Source organism: Dromaius novaehollandiae, chromosome 2 (genome assembly GCF_036370855.1).
Source record: "Dromaius novaehollandiae isolate bDroNov1 chromosome 2, bDroNov1.hap1, whole genome shotgun sequence".
Lineage (NCBI taxonomy): Eukaryota > Metazoa > Chordata > Aves > Casuariiformes > Dromaiidae > Dromaius > Dromaius novaehollandiae.
The window spans coordinates 34,796,051-34,819,217 of NC_088099.1; the positions used below are offsets into that span (position 1 = coordinate 34,796,051).

The window sequence follows — 23,167 nt, forward strand, 5'->3', positions numbered from 1 at the left end:
TTTGGGGGGTTGGGTTTTTGTTGTTGTTGTTGTTGTTGTTGTTGTTTTAAAGATTGAGGAATATTCTCCTACAGCCTTGCAAACAGGAGTTGGATTTTAAGGCTCACCATTCAGGAATTGATGTTTCTTTTTCTGGCTGAAGGTGGGCATAAAAGTTTTTGAAACATTTCTCTCTGAACAGTAAGTTTCTATTTCTGAGCTGCAGTGTCCTGGGGACACTTCTGGTTCCTCAGAAGGTTTAAAGGTTTAGATTTAAATAAATGTGAATTTGAGTTCCTCCCCATGAAATGATTATTTCCTTCACAATTCAAAAGATAAGTTTCTTGGTAATATTATGTAAAAGCTTCTTTGTACATGTTGTAATGACATTTTTGGTGAAATCCTAAAGGAGGAATTAATACCAAGTCTTCCAGTGTCACCATTCACACGATTTACATGCAAACCCTTATCAGGGGTGGGTTTGGACCAGCTTCTAGAGCTCAAAAGGAGAGAAGACCCCAAGCCCAAGATTTATTTTGGCATATTTGGGACGAGTCAGGAGTGAACAAGGTCAAGGACACTTGTCCATCAACCTGGAGAGCAAGCAATAAATTAAGCTCTTCTTAAGCATGATGGGCAGATGTGGTAAGTCTGAGGCACAGCTGGACTGCAGCCAGCTGTGCAGGTGAAAAGCATGCATGCCAAAGAACCAGGTATTTTTAAACCTGTTCTTCACCACCCATATACACCCAGCTTAGATGCAAAAGTGAGGAAAGTATCATACATACAGAAGGATTGACTAATAAGAAATAGATGTAAAAAAGAAATTACTTCAAGAAGTCAAGGAAAGGAGGAAATAGGAAAATTAGTTTTCCAGCGACAAACTTACTAATAGGTCCATCATGCTAGGATTTCTCTACAATGAGTTGCTGAAAGAGTAGTGTGTGTAGATTTGCAGTTTAAGCCCTGACAGTCTTTAGCAAATAAAAGGATCTGGTCTTTCATCTATTTCTCTATTTCACTTATCTATCCTGTCTATCCATCACTCTGACTCCTACAAAGGGAGCAAGCATGGAGGACTCGCACAAAGAAAAGCTCTAACTGGCCATATGAAGCAGAGAGGAAGAAAAGACCTGCAATTTTATATATATTCAATGAAGCAGTTGCGGGGGAGGGGGGGGGACAAAAGCAAAAAACAGAACAGAATCCCTCACATTTTTCTTACAGTGTCAGAAGAGTTTGTCTCATTTTGTGATGTGTTAAAGAATTACTTTGCATTATGAAAGTATAAATAATCCCAATCGGCAAAAAAAAAAAAAAAAAAAAAAAAAAAAAAAAAAAAGGAGAATATAAAAGATAGGAGGCAAAAGATGGTAAGAAATAACAATAGCATCAAGGGTAAGATAAAAAGAACATGGAAATAAAGTCTTTTCCAAAATCTGCTTCTAATATAATTAATTTGATAATGATAATTGGAGAATATGTGCTTATAATGGAAACTATGAAGCTTCTTAAAACACATCTGATACCATAACTAAGAAAAATGAAATTTCTGTTTAGCTGGGGTTGCATAAACAGCCCTATATCTGCATTAGTACCTGTTCCATATTTTTCTATGGCTGGTTTAGCTCTACTAAATGGTGGGAGACTTGAGTCCTATTACCAACTCTATGATAATATGTTTGTGACACCAACCACTCACTCCAAGAGAGAATTGGAAAGCTGAGTTTCGACTAGAGTAAAAAATATATTTTGCAGACTTCTGTCAATTTAATTGAAATCTCAATTTGAAAAATATTCATTCACATCAGTAACCAAAAGTTAACAATTTTGTTTCATTTCTGTTCTATTTAAATAATAGCAGTACTAATGGATTTGGGAAAGGAATAATTTCTTAGTAATACGGAATAATATCCAACATTATGCAGAACATTCTACATAAAATGTTTTACAGGCATTAAGTATTCTTCAGAATCCCCTCGTGTGTTAGGTGTACAAACCATTATGTCTCACTTCAAGGATGGAAAAAAATGAATTAGGGACTTTTTTAATGACTCAAGCTTATATTAGTAAGTGCCCCAAAAGCCCTAAGTAAGGTATAGCTCAGACAGTCCTACCTGCTAGCCCTTTTCTCAGTCCCAGAACTGTCAGACATCTGAGCTTCCCCCAGACTTGTCCCATAATCCTGACAACCCCTCTGTTCCTTCAGGACAATAAGTTGATAGGGCATATATTGTGGACAAATTTGAAACACTGAAATATCTGAAATACTGAAATCCCAGGCAAAAAGTCTAAGTAATAAAAGGACATCTAGCAATCCCAAAGCCTTTGCTCATGGACAGACCATCAATGTAGCATATGAATTACCACCTTTAGAAAACATTAAATCTCCTGTGGATATTACTCGACACACTGGAGCTACTACAAGGCATACATGGTAGCTCTGATGCTTTCCTGACCAAGTGAGCATGTGTTGAACCAGTTGTCTCCATATGCATTCTCTGCCTCTTTTTCAAAACATATGGAAATGGCAGGTCATTTGAGTTACATGCTATTATGTTTAGCAGTCTTCTGATGTGATGTATGCAGGACGTGTGAAATTCACCACAGATACTATGCAATGATTACACATAAATGTTTTATTTAAATTCCAGAAAGAAATATTGGAGACCTAGTCAGACCACACCTCAGTCTTTAATAAAAGTTCATTAACAATAGGCATGATGTAAATTAGTTTGAATTGAAATAATAATAATTTGTAGTCATGTTACAAAACTCTCACACTGAATTCTTTCTACTAACCCAGAGGTCGTATTTTCACAATATAGAATGAAGTACCTGCACAGCTGCAAACAATATCAAGGGAACAATATTTCTATAGAAGATATTATAGCTAGGAAAAATATTATCTATGGAACTATATTTTCAGCTTTCTTTCCTTTCTGAAGGGTGGGCTTTCAAGTCATCAAGAAAGGGAATGTGAGGTGACAAGCAGGTAGTATCCCAAACCTGACGGGGCTCATTTTAAAAAGGGCACGTGTGTTGGTGCGTATTCAGTGCTCCTTCTATTTTACCAGGAAAAGGATTCTTTCCTGAGTCATACCCTCGGCATGGATGTGCTAGCCACCTCAATTTTAACATTGTTACAGGGCCGCTCCTTCCACTGTAATCTCGCAATAGCCTGTGGGATTATGAAGCAGCATGAGCCAAATGATAGATAACAATGAGATCACTCCTGACCCACTCATGTTTCCTCACAACCTAACATCCAGCTTCTTATGTTCATCTACCTCTTTATGTGCTATGTCTATTCTATTTAACTATCACTGCACTGAAAGCCACGGCAAATACTGAGATTACCTTAAGAACTGAATCAAGCTCATACTTGTTATAAATCAGTGCAACCCTGTGAAATACTGTCCTTCACTTGAATTTGGTCCACAGTTTTCAATTATTTGCTCCACAGATGAAAACATCTCATGATGATAAATATAACCAATATTTTTCAATTAAAATATCAATATGGCTTACCAGAAATGGCAAGTTATCATTGAACTGTTTTCAAATTGTATTACTGCAGTGGTCAGAACTTGCTGTAATATTTTAATACATAGAGGCCTAGAGTTGTTTTTTTTTTTTTTTTAGTTGATCAATGATAGATAATCTCCAGTGGCCTAAGCCTGCAACTCAGCCCTGCTATATAGCTTCCATCGCACCTAGGCACAAGAGGACCATTCAGGTTTTCATTCATCCCACCAAACTTTAGACATTTATTTCCTACTTTGCCTGTGTAGTCATCAGAGAGAGGGAGAGACACACACTTTTCAGATTAGAAATACCATCTGGAGCTGCCTGTCCATTCCCCATGTTTTGCAGTCCATGTTGGAAGTACATTTATAATAAAGGCACTTAAGGGCTGAAGTTTGGTGTAAAAAAATTGGTCCTTCAAAAGTTTGAACTTTAATTTAAAGTTACTTCATTCTTTAGATCTGGTTGAAAATTAAAGATAAATTTTCACAAGAATGAAGTCATTTATAAAAATAATGTGCTACAAATCATAAATTGTATGCAGACTCATCAGTGACAGATGACTAAGTATAAACTAATTTTGTATCTGTGTTTTGAGAAATATCAGGAGGGCCTGTTTCTTATTATCCAGTTTCCACACCAGCTAATATAACTGCAGGCTTAGCCAAGCAAACTCTCCTAACTTTTTTTTCTAATAATAAATCTCTGGCAATCTACAGTCATTAATTCTGAAGGAAAAATTTGAATCTGCATCCCTAAAATATTAACAAGTCCTTCTGATGGTTCTGATTTTTATAAATACATTATATAACTAAGCATCTTTTCCTAATAGTAGATAAAGCTATTTTAAAATACTTAATGGTATATCAGATTGTTTAATTTATATGGAAGCTACTTCAATGGCCATTTTAACATTTCCTAGAACAGACACTCTAGTAAGTACAGAACATTCTGATACTGCATATCAAATAACGCCACTATCGTAAGAGAAGTTTTACATGGGAAAAACTTACTAAACACTGTATGATTGATTAGTATCCTGCAATGTGCAATTCATTGGTCAGCCGACCAACAGTTGTTTTAGCACTGTAAAATAAATATAAATATGAAGCACACTACAATCCCCTAAATTAGTTAAGGTCACACTTAAGTATACTTGTAGGCATACAAACATTATTCCACAAAACTAAAGGCATTAAACACCTAATAAATAGCCTGGTCATGATCTGAATTATCAGAAAATATCTTGCAATCAATTGCTACCTATATGCCATCTACCTAAGAAAGCCCTTCTTGTATATAAGCGAGTTAGATCTATAGGTACAAGTTCTGCTCCTTTCTCAAAAGTGTGACATATCTACAAGCTATCCCCGGCTGCTTCTTTTTATGTGCTTATATTTGATTTAGCTGAAGTTGTGTAAAAATTTTGCTAGATAACTTCTTTAAGTGTCATTTATTTCTAAACTGCTTCAAGTGCATAAATTATTCCAGTTAACTTCAGCAGTAATTTCTACGGATGAAATTAGCTCAAGTTCCATCTGTTTCAAACAGATGCATGGGGGGAAGGAGGGGGCAGGGGGAACCCCTCACACAAGACAAAGGAGCTTGCTTTGACCACTCTCTTTCACTCTCCCCATCTTAAGAGCAAGAGGCACAACTTTGACAGTGTTGTAAGAGAGCCTTCCATAAAAGCAAAACGGAACGTAACTCTCAAACATAACTAATTGCAGTATTTCGAGATATCAGAGATTTGTGAAGGGCTATTCAAAGATTATCACAAGTTTTATGCAGTTATGATGGGTAGTTCTATGGTCTACGTTAGACATCTAAGTAAAGTGTATCCAAGAAGCATTTAAGTTTAGGAAACCAAGATTCCCTCTGTAGTCAAAAGAGAAAAGCACTTTCCTAAAGGAAAAAAAAACCCCATTCTGTTAATAACTTAATCTAGCTGAAGTGCCAAAAAACCTACCAATCAACAACAAAAAAAACAGTACCAAATTCACCATACCTTTCAGAGCATCTTTCATCAGGAAAGTGAATCTGGTGAATCACTCAAATCCCACTCCCAAATATTCGATTGACAAAGAGCTCATCTCCAATCCTTCAGCTCAAACTTCTGAGGGGTAGATTAAGAAATTTGTTAACTAAAAAGGGAGGAAGAGCACCTTAATAAAAGGCTTGCATCAAGATAACAGGAAAGACGACTAACATACTTGGCTATTATACATCTTTTCCACCATTTTAACTCTTTCATTTTGAATCTACTGCCGTAAGAGAAGAAGTTACAGGATTAAGCATTTCTTTTGGAATGCTGAAGTCAAACATGTCTAACCCTGGAAACCGTTAATGCAGAGTCAGTTAGGCATTCATTTGTGAGTGTTATAAAGGATAGCCTTTAAACTACTATAGTAGTGTGCTCAATCTCTTAAGAAATTTTTAACCTGTAGCTAGTTTTTGTCATAAAGCAAATAGAACATATTTGATTGCGCTACCCACGCACATCTGACTTCCTCCCTCTCTCCCCTTCTTGACACTGAGTCACCTGTCCATCTTCAGCAATATTGAAATAGCCAAGAGAGGAATTGTTCATGCCCAGTTTTCGTGAAACCTCAGTGCCAGCTCAACTTTATTGAGTGTCAGCCAATTTGTACAGAGGCTCTACTGCAAGATGAAACAGGGCTTCTTTGGCTCTTTGGCACACTGAATTACTTGTTTCCCCTTTCACATATTTGGGAAAGCTAGAGAGAGATTTTTGTATTTGATACCTTAGCAATTTTTAAATGCTGGAATCACTGCCTATTCAAAGTGATCAGTTCAAGGCTAGACTCTGAAAGTTCACATTTCTCATTAAAAAAAAAAAAAAGTGTGAATGTCATGGAGAGGAAAACATTCTGCAAACAAGTGAGAAAGTAAGCCTTCCCACACTTTGGGGATAGCTCTCTTGTACTTAGCAAAAGGAATTTCCCAGCTGACCTGAGCAGAATCAGGAACCACCTTTGGACAAAGGCAGTTGGGCCTCAGGTCCCTAATCTTAGAGGAAAGAACTATATAAATTAATCTTTGGGGGGGGGAGGGGGGAAATTACAATACACACAGGTGGCTAAAGCCGGTCTTGATGATTTCAGAAACAGAAAGACAGACCAGGACACATTACAATAGTTATATTGTTTTTGGAGACTGAAAACAAATTCAGCTGTGCATCAAAAAATGGAGTCAATATCAGTAAAAGCTACTGTTCTCATCTGCTCCTGATGCTTCACACTGTGGGCTAGAACCTGTCATAGCAATCCTGAAGTTATGAAACATGTGACAGTGACAAAAATATGGAAAATAATTATTGCCATATTTTTATTTATTTTTAAGCTTGTTTGTTTAATAGTCACTTCTCTGGGTTCCTTTATTTAGTTCTTTTTTTTTTTTCTCATTTAAACACTTATATTATTTTCTTTTAATTTTATTCTGAGGGTTGCATTATTGAAGGAACTTTTTGGAAAGTAGAAACTACATTTTTATAGGAACATTTTTCCCCTGGACATTTACTGCAACATTTATATGAAAAGATTTTGTCTTGCTGACTGAGCATTAATGTTATGAAATATATGCACTGTGAGTAAAGGAAGGATTCCTCTTTAAAAATGTGCTGTTTCATCATAGTGTAGGTTGTTACAAATCCCTTGTTGCTAAAAAATCCCCTCCATTTCTTTGAGATTCGATGATTAAGAACATTCCAAGATTAGAAAAATAGAGCTACTTTCTATTTCTAATACAGGATGAGTTTCTGTGACCTAGAGTAGCTAGTTCTGTGTTTTGTTCCTTCAGGTTTGTCAACAGTAAAATTTAAGCTGAAACATTTTCTGCTATCATGCTCTTGTTAAGGTATCTTCTACAAACATAATTTTGGAAATACAGAGTAAGGGTGGAAACATGCTTAGCATGTAAAACAAGTCATTCACATGAAGTAATGATCCCACAAAAATAATTAAGGGTGTGAAATACATCTATTTCATGCCAAGACTGGAACATTTATGCTGCAAGGGTGGCTTTTGGTTGTGGCAGTCTCATAATTGTATCTGGTAGTTTTTGGCTCTTGTGGAATTAAGATACCTCTGTCATTTTTCTCTCTTTTATTTCTCTTCCATTACAAATACCAAATCTTTTACCACTGTACCTGAGTAACAGAACTATTTAGATGCTACTAGAGATCCTGAAAGTATTTTGATCATCATGCCCTTTCTTGAGTAACAAAATACAAAAGGCTTCTGAAAGTTACTTGTTAGCTTGAAATCTGATAAAACTATAAAATTGATCCAAAATTTCAGATAATTAGAGAGTGAAGTTCAGAACCACATTTTTTTTTCATTATAACATTGCATGCTTGATAAGTGCAAGTACAAATTCAGTCAGAAGACTCAGAGATTAGACAATAACAAAGATATCCCTCAGTGCAGTGTAGCAGCACTGGCAGAAAGAAGTAGAATTTGTATAGAAACAGCTTGTTTTATGGGGATGATTCTACTTTCTTAACAATACAGAGAACAGCTTTGCTGGTACAGCTACTTATTTTGGAGCAAAGCTTGCTGACCTTGGCATTTTGCCTAGCACGGCTGGAAAAAAGGGTTCTTTCATTAAGCTACCAAAGACTGAGGTAAGTCATCACTATAAAGAACAGGCAACTACAACAAAGGGAGTCATTGTCTAAGAACAGCTATCCTCAGGGTAAATGCCTAGGGTAAAAATGTGCATTATACTGCTATTTCTGATTTACCAGGAAAACTAAAATTATGAGATGCGAGTTCTGACACTGGAAGTCCACTATTCCCTTGCTACACCCGCACAGGGAATGGACGAGTGCTTCGAGGGGAAAGATGGCTGTTTCTTTCAGTCCAGATCCAGATGACTTTACACTTGAGACAGAGGGGGCTTCCTAATGGTTAGTGTCAGAGCACTTGTTTAGAGCAAGAAAACTCAGTTTTTCTTCCTCCCTCCCCCAAGTTGTTCCACACACTTAGCTTCACATGATAGGAATAAGGTTGTGGCTACACTCCGCCTTCCATAAAACTCAAACTAAGGGAATTTTTAAAACAATCAGAAAATCTCATTTTCAAGTAATGCATAATCACATCGTGGAACGTATTGCAGCTGGACATTATAGAGATCAGCTGTAGAAACGGCTCCAAGAAAAGGTTAGACCCATCAACCCACAGAGGCTGATTCCATCAGTGGCCATTACATACAGTGGGTGAGGCGTAAACTCTAGCATGGGGACCTCCCGAACAACATGCTGTCAAGAGCTGGACAAGTCACCCAAGTTAAAACAACTCTGAAGATGTACCATATCTTATACCTTCCCTCTAGGTTTTCCCTACTGACTCCTGTGAGACAGAGGATATCGGACTACACAGGCCATGTGCTCAACTCAGGATCTTAAGCTCCTGCCTAGGTCCTAATCTTTTTCCAGGATCACACAGAGCCAAAACATAACCAGAGTGGGAGCACCGTACTGCACTAGCAGTATGGCAGAAGCAGAACATACAAGACTGACAGGTCTGAGCAGAGCAGGAAACACACCTTACAAGTGTCTTGAGATAGAAGGTACACTCTGAATGTTACAACAGTCTTTTTTATAATGAACCAAGGTGCAGATCTGTCAAATTTCATGTGCTAATCTTACATAAATGGCACTTGCCTCATGACCTCAGCACATAAGCCTGAGTCTCACGCAGGACAGTATTCCAGCCTCTTTCTTGTCAGGTGCCCCATTATGTGATCTGCTAAGCATGTGCTGATGTGGCATATAGGTTCATGGAACAAGAGAGAGCATTGGAGCTTCCCTGCAGCAAGACAGCATCCCACGTAGCTGCACTAAGCCAGGCTGGAAAGCATTTCACTTTTTGCAGCCTCAGTGCAAGAGATTCCATGTCACATGGCCCAAGATGGCATTGTCGTATGGATTGAAGAAAATACTTGTGAGGTCTGCTAAACTGGACAGATTCCATTTGTTCACAGTCAAGCTCTAAGAAAACTCGCCTCAGTGTATTACTCCCAGAAACTATGCTTCCGAAGCCTGAAAAAGCTATCAGCAGGCAGCTGATTTCAAGAATAAACTCGTCCATTATTATATTTAGTTTATTGTGTCATTCACAAACTCTCTCTGGAAGCTGCAAATTAACCGTGATAAATGAACCTCCAAACATTCAAATGCTACACAGCCTAGTACAATACAGTGAGCATTAAAACAGATGAAATAGAATTGCTGTGATCTGCACAGTGATATGTTAAAGTTTAATAGCTGTAAACATAGCACCTATCAAACTAAGAAATATTATAAAATTAATTCTCATTAACTTTAGTTTAGAAAGATATTTTCATTAGAATAATTACTATGTATATTTTAATTTAACATGAGCAATAAATTTCATCACTTCTGAGCGTCAAAAAGCTTAGGAGATATCCAGGACAATACCTTCATGTTTGTGATTTATTTATTTTCATATTATTTTATAGATATATATTATATAAAATGTTTCTTGATTCTCACTCACCTTCAAAAGTCAGTTCAAAATAGAACAGGGTGTGCAAGGGTGGCAGAATGTGTCTTATAACCTTTAACTGTACCCCTAAACTTATTTTTTCCAATGACAGTTCACAGAAAATGACACATGAATTACATCAGTGTGGGAATAAAACTTGCTGTAATTCCCCCAATTAATTCTAACCTCTTAGCTTTCCTTGTAATTATTTCACTCAACTCCCCAAACTTAGCTTATTAAGATCTGTCCATTATGGTGTGGGTCATACAATGCTTCTGTTGTCAGGCTTTCTTGCCTTCATCTTTCTGCCTTCCAATAGGAGGACCCTGTCTAAAGAGAATTAGTAACAGGGAAAATTGTGTTTTAAAAAGCAGAGTAAGTGTAAAAGACGAAAGAATGAACACAGTGCCAGACTATTTATTTAGGTGGCTAATAATTTTCAAAATCTATTCCTTGTTTTCCTGGAAGAGACACTGGTTGTACTATTCACTGGTGAGATTGCTAGTTGGACTGTTTACCTATACTCTGCACCTTACTTCAATGATGCATATAGCAGCTGTTTTTCTCTTTTCCCTCTCTTTTCTTTGGAGAAAATCTTTTCCTTGTCCTATGATTACTGCCAGTGATCATACTCACTCTTGTATAAAATGCTTATTTCAGTTTACTGGTTATATTTCAGGTGAGATTAGATAAATAATAATAATCTGACATGATATCAAAAAAAAAGGTAGAATTAGTAATAGTGGAACAATTCATGTGTATGTTTAAAATATACCTTCATCAGCGTTTAGCATACACTACCTTCCATAAGGCATTACAAAAAAATGGAAAGGTCACTAGTGCTAGAATTTCTTAACATGGTTTGGAGGGAGGAAAATTTAATATTAGTTTCGGACATGTATGGCGTAAGTTTATGAATATATAAGACAAGTGCTATCCAGACAAAAACTAAAGTCAGTTAAATAAAAAACAAAAGAAAGAGACCACAAACCAACCAATCAAGGAGGAAAGAAAAATAAATAAATAAATAAAGACCCCCACACTGGTTCCTCATTCCCTTTTTCAGTAGTCTTTTATACAAAAAATAATAGCAAAGGAAAGCAAGTGGTCAATTCTTACCGTGCTTTTTCACCAAGTCACCCACCTGACTTATTTGCCTCCCTCCCCCTGTGTTTCCCCCACATCCATCAGCTAGAAGTGACAATACAATTAAAGACTCAATTTATTGTTTTCAGTGGTTAAATATTCTCCAAGAAGATATGTTCGCCTATGATACCCAGGGATCTGACTGCCCGATCACTTTATATTGGGTGCTAGAGTAGGACCACTGTCCCTGAGAGGACTCCTCTCAGTCTCTGAGAGAAGAGAAGACTGCACACATTTAGTCCTCTAGTGAGTGTAGCAATTCACAGTAACATTTACTCTGGCCTTATTCTGCACAAAAGTCAAGCTTTCAACAGTGTTCTTTCCATTTAGTTCATTCCAAACTGCTACCCACTGCTCACTCAACAATCTGATTAGGGAACCACAGCTTCTTAGCTGCTGCTGCATCCCTTCTTTTCTTGCCTAAAGATGACTTGTACACCTTACCGCATAAGACTACATCCTTCCTTCTGCAAATCAGTCCATCTCCAGTTCATACTGTAAAGAAAAAAACCTATAAAACCCATTTTATATATTTTTAAAGTTATTTATAATCTAGTTTTTCCTAAAGGTTTTTAATACATTTTAAAGGGAGTAGCCTGCTTTCTACAAAAATCATGTGGCACTTAGGACTATTGGCATTAGTTAAAAAAATGAGTTAGCAATTTATTATTTGTAATTGATAGTGGATTTGCAGATGAAAATCAGATTCAAACAGAGAGAGAGAGGGGAGAAAAACAACAACAACAAAAAAAAACCAAAAAAGTCAGTCCGTCATAGGGATTCCAAAGCTATTCAAATATTTGGATGCAAGCCTGCACTCAAGTACAAACTACCCACAGAAAGTCTGGAAGAAAACGTTTACCAGCACCACCTTTAGCACAGCCCCACATGTAAGTCTGGGAAGGATCAGTCCTCCATATTTTGTCTCATACTGCACTACAGTGATGTCCCATAGCTGACACGAGGCAGACAAGTCTACTGGGATGCTTCTTTGAGGGACTCAGTGTAAGATGATGTAAATGCTACTGTCTGCCTATTCCAGGCAAGATTTTGTTGGCAAGAGATGCAGAGTGTGGATTGAAAGTAGTTAGCTTACTGTCTTGCATGCAGCACAGGGTTATCAGCATAGCCAGATTCTCCTAATGAATTCTGAAAATCTCATACAAAGTCCACTTGTTTAAAAAAAATGTTAAGTATGTCTATAAAAATGCAGGATAATAAAAAAGATTTGGGATGTCTAATGCATGCTGCTTTCTATTTCAAATGCAGAAACAGCATGACTAAGAAGAGAATTTGCTTTACAAAGGGCCATTAAAGCCATAATATGTTTTGAAACCACAGACACTAACTTACAGTAAGACTTTGAACAGCCCCCAAAATACAGAGCCCAAGTGTACTTATTCTATCACTTTTTTCCTCCCATACTGCCCCATTACTACAGCACTGTGGTAGACAATCAGGACCCATATGCTTTCCTTTCAACGTCAGTAGTCCTATTAATTTTCCTTATTTTTGGTTAAGGCATAGCTTAGACTCTTACATTAGTATTTACTGACTATATTTTTCCCACCTTGAACTTTTACTTACTGACATGCCTAACACATTGTTCTAGAACTTCAGGTTTCACAAAGAATGTGATTCTTCCCACCATTCTTGAAGCAGAAAAGAAAAATTGACAATCCAAACTCCTAGCAAATTAGCTAGCCTTAAGATCTTTCATCTCAATACCTAAGTAATCCACTGTTTAATAAATGGAATGACTATCCTATCATCTCTCATACTTAGTGTCTACAATCAGAAGGAAGTGATAGGTTAAAATACTATGTATTTTCATTTGGATCATAAAAAAAAATTAACTTAGTACTGAAATACTGTGATTATTATTGATCTGATAGTCTTTAGCCACTGAAGAAGGTGTCTGATCTTTCACAAAGCAGCTTGTTCCCCCCTCCCCCCCCCAAATACCTTCTAAAACAGAGTAGTACTCCCATTATATTTCTTATCATTGTTAATTCCAGTATGTGAAAAAAGGCACAGTTTATGCAAATACCTTTCTGATCACAGGAGACATCTGACATTTAGAGAGACAGAGAGAGAGAGAGAAAGAGAGAGAGAAGGAAACCTATTTATCTTAGGACAATTTTGTATTTGTAAAAACCGAATAAGTGACAAAATGACAAGGTTGGAATGCTCTTTCATATACATGTAATAAGAAAGTATGTCTAGTCACATACCATAACAAGCTGTTAGGGATACGGAGGGTGAAAAGAAAAGGGCATACAAAAAACAGTAATAATGAGTTACAGGTTCATGCTGTCCAGATAAATCTTTCTGTATTTTTACAGGTTCAACTTGAAGGAGAAGCAAAATAATAAGACTGGCAACTTTCAACCTTTAGAAGTCCTAAGAGCTGAAACCTAGACTACTAGCAGTCATAACTAACACCTAAAAAAAAGGTGAATTTAATGCTGATGTCCTGGAAATTATTTTCTCTACAAGAGGGTACAGTTACAGCTTTGTATTATACCACCTCAAAATTGACTACATTACCTGAAAGATAATACATCAAAATACTGAAATTTATCTTTACGAGAAATAAGATTTATGGTAAAATTAAAAAGCAATATTAACTGTTGAAACAAAATTAGAGATAAATATTGTGTCACAAGCTTTTTTCTTCCAGCTTTTTCTTCTTCAGATACAGGGAAGGCCTATTCAATGCATGGATGTATCTACATTTGTTACACATTTTGTCTTTCTCTCCTTCTCTCTCCCCCTCTCTCAGAAAAAAAAAAGAAAAAAGAAAAAGAAATAAAAGGCTGACATTATTGTGTGACAACAAATTTTCTTTTGTTTTGTCTTCCTATTTGTTGGCTCTATGAATAAATTTGTTTTAGCTATTCTTCAAATGTCGTGAATTCTGAAATAGTGCGTTTCCCAGTATTTCATGTTCTGTCATGAGGAGCATATTAATTCACATTTCCTGAATGACAGACTTTAGTTATCTGTTTTAGTATTTCTATTTTATGCTCAGTACTGTGAAAAAAAATTAGTACATAACACATGAGTATTTTTCTAATGCCTTTACTGGAAAAAATAAGAAAAGTTTAGCTGCTATTTGGAAGGATTAATCATGTAAGGGCCTGGGGCCAGATTCTTGGTTTACCTAAACAAGATTCTGATGCAACTTCAGTGATCTCTGTGGGGTACATCTGAATTCACTCTAAGAAATAGACTCTGACTTTATTTGCAAAAATGTTAAAATCTATTGCTAGGGATTTGAAAAATACTACAATGTTGTGGTGAAACTTCTGCCTGAACACTTCAATTCTCACTGAAGTCAGTACTTTGACAGTAGTGGGAATAGACTTCCTCTTGGCTGCATTGAGAGCAGAGGTAGGCCAGCAATTTTTAGAACTGCATTTTCATTTCTTTCATTTTGACCAAAATAAAAAGTTACTTTGCATGTTGCCAGTTAATATTTCCACTGCAAAATTCTGTGAAAAACCTGAATGGTAATGACAGTTGTTTTACCCATATTTTCAATACTTTTCCTAAGTTTCTCAAAGACAGACGAATGCAGAGAACCAGTTTCCTCTTGCATTCTGTTCAAGTCTCTCAAGCAGAGATTTTGGAAGTCTCCTAGAACAAGTCCCTTGGCTATCTATCCTCGTTACTGCTCATTTGCTTGCTTCCTTACATAGAGTGAGCACGTTCCTTTAAGATATTGTTCATCTTTACAAAAAAAAGAGTTACTTTCGGTAAGCATAAAATATATCAGAATTCTGAACATTTTTATATCATCTGATGAAGAATACTAATGGAAAATAATTAAGTATGCCACGAACTCTTGAAAACGTGTTCTGTTGGGAAATGTCTCCTAAAGACTCAGGGACACCTGACTCATCTGTGGGTCTCAGAGAGGATCAGGAACCTCTAGGTATAGTCTTAAGCAGCCACTTAGAATAAAATAGACTGGGGGGGAGGGGGGGAAGAGAAAAGAAAAAGGCCACCAGTGACTCCCCCCTTCCTTGAAAAGGGGAAAATCATTGCAATGTCATAAGGCAAATGCAGGGCTTGTTTTAAGAAATGTGGTCCCCTAAGATCGAGAGGGAAGACAAAGTGTTTCTCCATAATTGCAATTGTTTTCAAAACTCCTTGAAGTGATTGGCAGCCAAGCTTAAAGTTTTATGGATGGTCAGAAGACATTTAATGTTAAATTCCATGCTGAACATGCTAGTATTTTAAAAACAACACCTGTTACAAAGCCTTCGAACACTATTATCTATCATGGAAAACAGAGGGAGTCAGAAGCACTTGGCAAGAGAAACTCCAAAAGAAGATTTTTCTGCTGAGGAAGTATCCCTCCTGCCTGTAGTTTGAGAATGATTTCTTTGTTTCTTTAACCATCCTCCTCTTTTTCTCTAATATTTTTTATTTTTCAGATTGAGTAGGCCAGAAACAATATTACTTTGGGAACAGTTTGTTCTTAACTTATGGTCGCTTGAACACATCATGACAAGGTAAACTAGCTTGTGAACACACTGAATTGCTGTAGCAAGTCCTTGTGTTCATCTTTTCAGGCTGCAGCTAGTGTAATACATGCAAGATAACTTACTCTTCTTTCAAAAAATACATTGCATCAGATTAAGAACATGCGTAAAATAGTAATAGTTAATGCTCTGTAAACCCCTACACCTTTCCTGATCTATTGCAACATATTCATGCAAATATATCCTAATTGTTTACTCTTCAGCAGGTGTTTGAGGCAGTGTGTTTGTCATATTTCTATTGTTTTGTTACTTTGAGCAATACTTTGGGCACATCTGCTTTGCATCCAAAAAAACCTGAGAACGTCTATAAAACATCTACCTGCATAAACAGAATAAAAATAGGATAAAATAGATGTTAAATGTATAAATGTGATGATAACAATGAGCTAATTCTACTTTCACAGTAAGTTTATGTAGTCTTTTTTTTTTTTTTTTTTTTACTCAAAGAGGAAAATGGTATCATACATCTGTAAATCTGGTCTTTTTTCTTCCCCAGTGTAACTGCTGTGGGAATACTGGTAATCATCTAAGATTTAGAATTCCTATAAGGACTTTGTTCTGTAATCCATGACAAATATACGTGCATTCAAATATATGCCATTTCAAACACACAGTGCAGTGATTAGAACAAAACTGAGTGTCAGATTTCTTAGGCTCATGTATGAAAATCCACCCCAAAACAATACTGAAGATATTATTCTTAGACTGAGCCAAAAAAAAAAAAAAAACAAAAACCCGAAACAAAACAAACAAAAAACCCCACACTTCCTTAGCGACTCTTCCACTCCTAAATTTCAAATGGTCATATTGAATTCAGATACAGAGTTTCCTTCTGGAATAACAGTGTGTATTACCAGTCCGGCTTTATTTCATGAGCATTAATCTGACACCTTAGACTTAGAAACGGTGCATTTAATGAGTTACACAGCTTTCTCTTCCCTCTGGATGGATATGTGGCAGGATTATCATTCTATCTTTCTTCTAGGTAGAACAGAAAGAGGATAGAACCATCTGACTTAATTCAAATACACCATTTTTTTTCCCAGCAATAGCACACTCTCTGAATAAAACATACATTAATGACAAATCTTATGATTTAAGGAACAATTCTATCCTTAAAAGTGAGTAGACTTTAAAAGTGACACCTGCACACTCTCACCTCTCTGACCAGATTCTCTGGCTCAGAACTCAAAAATTAGTTCAAAAATATTGTCTGAATATGCCTCTAAAACCCTGTGGTTCTGGATCTTTCAGGTCTATTACCTTCTTCTATTTCTAATTCCAGTTCTTCTTCAGATTGGAAGTTATACTTGCTGAAAGCAGAGATCATCCAAATAAAACAGTCTTGGATTATAGGGTTGTTCACCCCCAACCCTTGGGAAGAAATAAGAGGGAGATATTTTTCAAGTAGCTGCTTAATCTAGTCTCTCAGTGACTTTCAGTGACAAGCAACAGCACAAAGCAGACTGGATTCCAACATCTGACCCCTTGTTTATATTCAAATTCTTTTTTTTTTTTCTTTTTTTAAGCATCAGAGCTACAGTAAGCTGCAACACAAGCTATGTCTTACCGAGGCAAGTGCAGAAAGGAAAATGTTTCCTTTGTTTTAAATGAACGATGTATTTGTCACTGCAAAAATATATATTGTCAATAAAGGAAATAGTATGGCTTTTGTCCAGCTCCAACACAAACAAAGCATTGCTTATCCAAGCATATAAGTAAGAGGGAAGATGAGTTTGCATAACAGAAGACCAAGTAAATGTTTATCTTTGTAAATTTGCCTCTGGTCAAGTAACTTCATCTCTATTGAAAAGAGCTAGACCACCTTCACTGCATGTTCCCCTTTATTCCTTCTGAAGGCGAGTTTGACAGGCCATTAGATTTTTTGTCACTGTTAGGAAGCTTCTTCATAGGTGACCTAAATGCCAGTGGTTTTTGAGGTTTTTGAATCTTTCACCCCTCCTTGATCATGGGCTTTTGTCTTTGAGACTTTTTGACTTTGAGAGGTGGACACTTCTGAACATGGTATTTGATCAACAACATCTTCCTCTTGGAAAGTATAACTGTTGCTTTCCCTACACCTGCCACTGTTTCAATTCCTTTTGCCTATTCAGGTGGAGTGCTGAGAGTATCACCAGTAGCCAGTGTTTTGTTGCCTTTGATATTCTTGTGATAATTATGTTATGATTAAGCAGCACATTGACTAGTCTAGCGAGGATAGGATTCAATCCAAGTAAGATACACAGTTTTAGCAGAAAACAAAGTAGCAGAAAGTAGTAACACAGTAGCAGAAAGTTAGTAAGGCCTGCCAAGGTGCACCAACACACTAGTTTGTTTATGCAATTAAAAGAAAGAAAAAGAAAAAAGAAAATCCCAAAACAAAACACAGAAATGCAAGCTATCTGCCCCTGCAAACTGGCAAGATCAATACATATAAAGGCTTTCAGGTCTGTCTCAACTGCTGACTATGCAAAAAGAGACAACCCTTTTCAAAATGAGAGGCAAGTGGAAGCACACCAACATGACATATGATATGCTCATGATATGGTGTGTTCTCACCAGGTACCTTTTGATCATCCCTTAGGAGTAACTAAAGCAGCTGTGATAACTGGATCCATTAGGCTGATAAGGAGAAAAAAAAAAGAAAAAGAAAAAGAAAAAAATAAAACTCACACACAACTACAAAAATTCCTGCTTACTGACAAAGTTCTGTTCATTAATACCTGAGTAAATTCAGCAATGACAAACAGCCTACATATAAGTCCATCAATGTATAACTGAAAAACAAATCTGAAAGCAGAAGTTGTTCTACAAATAAGGAGCAAGAAGGAACAAAACCAGCCTGATCTTGGATTAGATCGATCACGTAAGATTGTTACTAAGGATGTGGAAGTACGCACTTAATTTGGAAACTGATCATAATTGATAAACATGGGAGATAATTATAGAACTTCAGCTGTCATTTTAGAGTATAGTATAATGATACCATTCAAAGTATTCATGCTTTTTTTTTTTTTTTTTTTTGACAAATTAATGAAGCCATTTGCTGTTAGGCTTTGCTCCCTAAGAAAGTGTCATGAATTAGCAGAAACAGCCACTTCTGGTGTGGATTTATCTATTTTTTTAAAGAAGATATGGATCTTAAAATGGAAGAGAAAGATATTTTCCTACCATGTAGCCATTTCTGAATATTTTTCCTAACCTAAATTAGAGAAGCAAAAATGTGAGAATATTCCATTAAAAAGGGATAAATGATCAACTTCAAACATTTACTTTCATAATATTTGGGGGGTTGAATCCTGGGCTTATTTAAAATGTTTTCATATTGGAAAATAATATTTTTGACTTGAAAATTTGAAAAGAAATGAAAAGATAACCATTTCAAATTGTATTTGCTTGTTTGTTTTCCTGAGAGAGAAATAAATCATAAACACCTTGTTAACAGAGTGGGGGAAAAGTGCTTGGATGACCTGGTGCTTGTTTATACAGGAGGAAAAAAAATAAAAGTACTTTAAGAATATACTGACAAAAGCTACTGCGCCAGGCACACGAAAGACAGTTCAGGGTTGTAATCACATGAAGGTGTAAAAGCACATAGGCAAACCCAAGAGCTCCGTCATGGAAATCTGGATAGACAGAGCCTTAATGCCGTTCTTCCATGCACACAAGGCAGGTAATGGGAACTTTGCCAAAGAAGGTCTCTGGGATATCCTGCACATCCAAGAGCCATCACAGTGTAAATCTAATTCTCTTTGTTTAGCATACTTTCACTGTTTTGACATGGAAAGAATGCATATATGTAACATACATGTAACAATATATCTAGTATGAGAACTGTGAGTAGCTGAAGCAATTATCAAGCAGTATATTATCTAAACTTTTTTGATATTTGCAAATATTTCCATAACAGGATTCATAATTGCTAATCAGAAATACATTGTTGCAACAGTAAAAATCAAAAACCTATTCTATGCATGAATTTTTGGAAAGCACTATGCAAAGCAAAGCATATTTTTTAATATTATCTGGAATCCTTTTTTGCACTGTTGCCCGGAATTGGAATTATCCCCCTTCTGGATTAAAGATGCATTGGTGGATTAGTCTATCAGTGATGACAACATAATATATCCTTCCCAGAGGCTTAAAATAAAAGGAGGTTTGTTAACCACAGACTATGTTACAATAGAAAATAATACTAGTAAGACACCCTTTAACACAAAATTGTATTTAACTCTAAGATATCATCACATATGAGGTCAAAGTATTTCACAGAAGAAAGACCCTAGTTCACTGCCATATATAGTTTATATTCCTTTCACAGCCTGTATCCCCATAACACTGGTAACACATAGGACCAATTGCTACAAGGATTACACACCAGTATTATTCCTAACTTTAGCCACCTGAACATTCTCAGGAATACCACTTGGACAACTTAAATGAGCAAAAATTTGGTTTAATGTTTCTTTTTAGTGCTCATATATTAATACTTTTCAAAACTGTGCATCTTTATTTGAACAAGAATTCTCTTAAGTTAAACATTCAATATTCTTACATTTTAAATCTTTCATTTTTAAAAGAAAATTTTATGCCATATCAAAGCAAAGCAAGGGGCCAGGACTTATTTCTGTAGATTTTAAATTGAGCTATGATATGCATTGGCATACATAATTTGGTTTCAGAAAAATAGAGTTTAAAAACATTATTGATTCATCTCTTCACTCTAGCACTCTAAAGAGAGATGTTATGTTATTCCGTAAATTAGGAGTCACATGCTGTTGATTTTCCATAGAATAGCACCATGCTCCAGAAAAGAAAGCTCCAATAGATGCCAGATGATGTAGTCCATAAAATGACTTTCTTTGTGAACTTCTGGGAACATTTTGAAAGTCAATAGCTGTACGGTGATACCTTCTAAATGATTTAGAATTTAATATTTAAGCCAAATTGTGAAACTCTATCTAAAAGGCAAAACTTGCAGTTAAATGAATATTAACTGTCCACCATGAAATATTTTCTTGAGGTACTTAGGGGAAAACATGTAATTTGGTATTTATTACATCCCAAGAAAAGTAGCACTAGAATTGCTAGCATTAGAAATTTCAAAGTGAGACAACCAGGTATGATGCTTTTTGCTTAAGAGAAGATTGGTCCAATTGAATTTATAAAGGTTAGTAGAATTATTACTTAAAGAAAGTCACTACATGTGGTCATAAAAGTCAGCTAAGCAATGAACTTTCTATCATACTTGTCTGTTGGTGTCACTGAGAACATAGTGATTAGACATTTCGCTAGTGTTTATTTAATAAAAATCTGCATGTCATCACTAATGCTGCTTGTTAAATTGGACCTTTGAAGAACAAAATAGAATCTGTGAAATGTTTGTGCATATAGCTCACAGGCTGTGTGCTCGATCCTTTGAAAGTAAGCCACTGCCAAGGGTCCTGAGCACACAGTGAGGAAGTACTGCTTTTCTGGCAAGTGGCAGTATCAGCAACAAAACTCCTATCAGAGCTACATTCTTTCATATGTAGTAAATAATACCTGTGCACTTTATAGAAAACGTGGGCAAGAACTGAGTAGTGTATTCTCTGACAGAAGGAATTTACAGGTACATCTAAGTAGTCTTAAGGGGGATTGCTTTGTAATCAGGTACCAACTACACACAGCCCTGAATCATCATTAGCTGCCTATCCTCAGACTAGTAGAACAGTTATCATGTAGTTCTCTGTGTCTGCAATTTACCTCAGTGATTATCACTTTTTTGACGTTTAATTATTGCATCAGTAAGTTGTAAAAGTTCAGTTGTCTTAATCACAGCCTAACTCTGAAACAGTCATAGAATGCTAACAAATATATGATCAAGGAGGTATCAAACATTCACGCCAGTTAGACTACAACGTTCCCAGTCAAGGAACAACTGGCAGCAACTCAAAACAGAGTTTATTTGTTCTCCACTTTGAATCTCTCCGGGGTTTTGGTTTGGTGGGTTTATTTTTTGGGGGGGGGGGGGTGCGGCGGGGAGGGATTAAAGGGAAGGGAGTTCATTTTGGCCCCTACTTCCTCTTCGCTCTTGTGTGTAAGATACAGACAGTTCCTGACCAACAGCTGAAAGGAGCAATCAGCTTCCCACAGCAGCACCAAGCCTGAGCGCCGAGCCGGCCGTTCGGGAGGGAGCGGGCGCGACGATAACGCGGTCCGGGGCCGCATTGCCACGGGACCTGTCCAGGGTGCTGCAGCGGCGCCGCCCGAAGAGCCTTCCTCAACAGCCCCGGCCACAGCCTCCGGCCATTGCAGAGCCCGATTTACTTGGTTAAGCTTTTGTAGAGGTTTAAGGGTGGGCGGAAGAAAAGGAAAAAAAAAAAAAAAACAACCCCTCAAACCTTCCTTGCAGAGCCCTGTTCAGCTCTGAAGCCTGCCTTCCCCCCACAGTCTCTTCAGCGCTCCGGGGCTGCCTGCCGAGCTGCAGCAGACGGGCAGGAGGGAAGCCCCAGCCCCGTGCACAACTTTGCTGCCGCGATCCTGGCACGCCCGGCACCGGTCTCCCCGGCACCGGCCCTGCCTGTCCCCGCGCTGAGCCTTAGCGCGGCACCGCGAGGGGAAGGGGCCCAACACGGTCCCCACCTGCAAAGCTGCAGAAAAGACAGGCAGGAGAGTGGGAAAGCCTGGGAGCTGCCTCGCCTCCACCCCCTCCTTGGCGGCTTCTAGTACCAAAGAAACCCCCTGAAGAGGGAGGGGAAGGAGAAAAGGCTCCTGCTTTATTTACAGATAACTCCGTACTCGCAGGATCCCCTTCCCTGAGCGGCTGGCGCCGACGCCCGCCTCAGACCCAGACTCACGTGTGCCGTCAAACCGGGTAGCGATTGTGTCCAGGAAGGTGTTCTGGGGTGCCAGTAATCCTTTCATAACCGGCATTTTTCCAGCGTGGTGCGAAATTCCCCATCAAAGTTTGCCTACAAGGGTGGCTGGAGAAGAAAGTGCAGAGGGCGCCCGGGGGAGGGGGGGGCGGAGGGAGAGGGGGGCGTGTGGGAGGGACGGGGAGGGCGGTGCGGAGGGGGATGGGGACGCCGCCGCCGCGTCGTCTTCAGCGCCGGAGCCCCGCGCCCGGCAGCCCGCGGCGCGGCAGAGCCCTCCCGGCCGCGCCAGCCTCCGCCACTGGCGGTCGGGCCGGGCCAGGCAAGGCCCGGCGCAAAGGGGCGCCCGGGCCGCCGCCGCCCTCTCCTGCCCTCCCAGAGAGGAGCGGGGGCGCGCGGCGAAAGGCGGGGGCGGACCGCCAGCAGGCGGTCTTGAGGGAGGATGGGCTGGGGGTGAGCGGGAAAGTGAAGAGAAAGGACGAAAAAGGCGGGGGGGGGGGGCGGGAAAGTGAAGAGAAAGGACAAAAAAGGGGGGGGGGCGGGAAAGGAAACACACCCCAAAACAGTTTTTAGTCAT

The 23,167-nt window shown here is 38.0% G+C and overlaps 1 protein-coding gene across 1 annotated transcript in view; it reads right to left on the minus strand.

Moving 5' to 3' along the window:
- Nucleotides 1–22,690, minus strand: part of KCNH8 (potassium voltage-gated channel subfamily H member 8) — a 200,334-nt gene extending 177,644 nt beyond the window's left edge. The window contains exon 1 of the mRNA XM_026103866.2: nt 22,576–22,690. Within this exon, the coding sequence (XP_025959651.2) occupies nt 22,576–22,651 (76 nt within the window). The 5' untranslated portion in view covers nt 22,652–22,690. The remainder of the gene's footprint in view (nt 1–22,575) is intronic.
- Nucleotides 22,691–23,167: the final 477 nt, after the last annotated feature.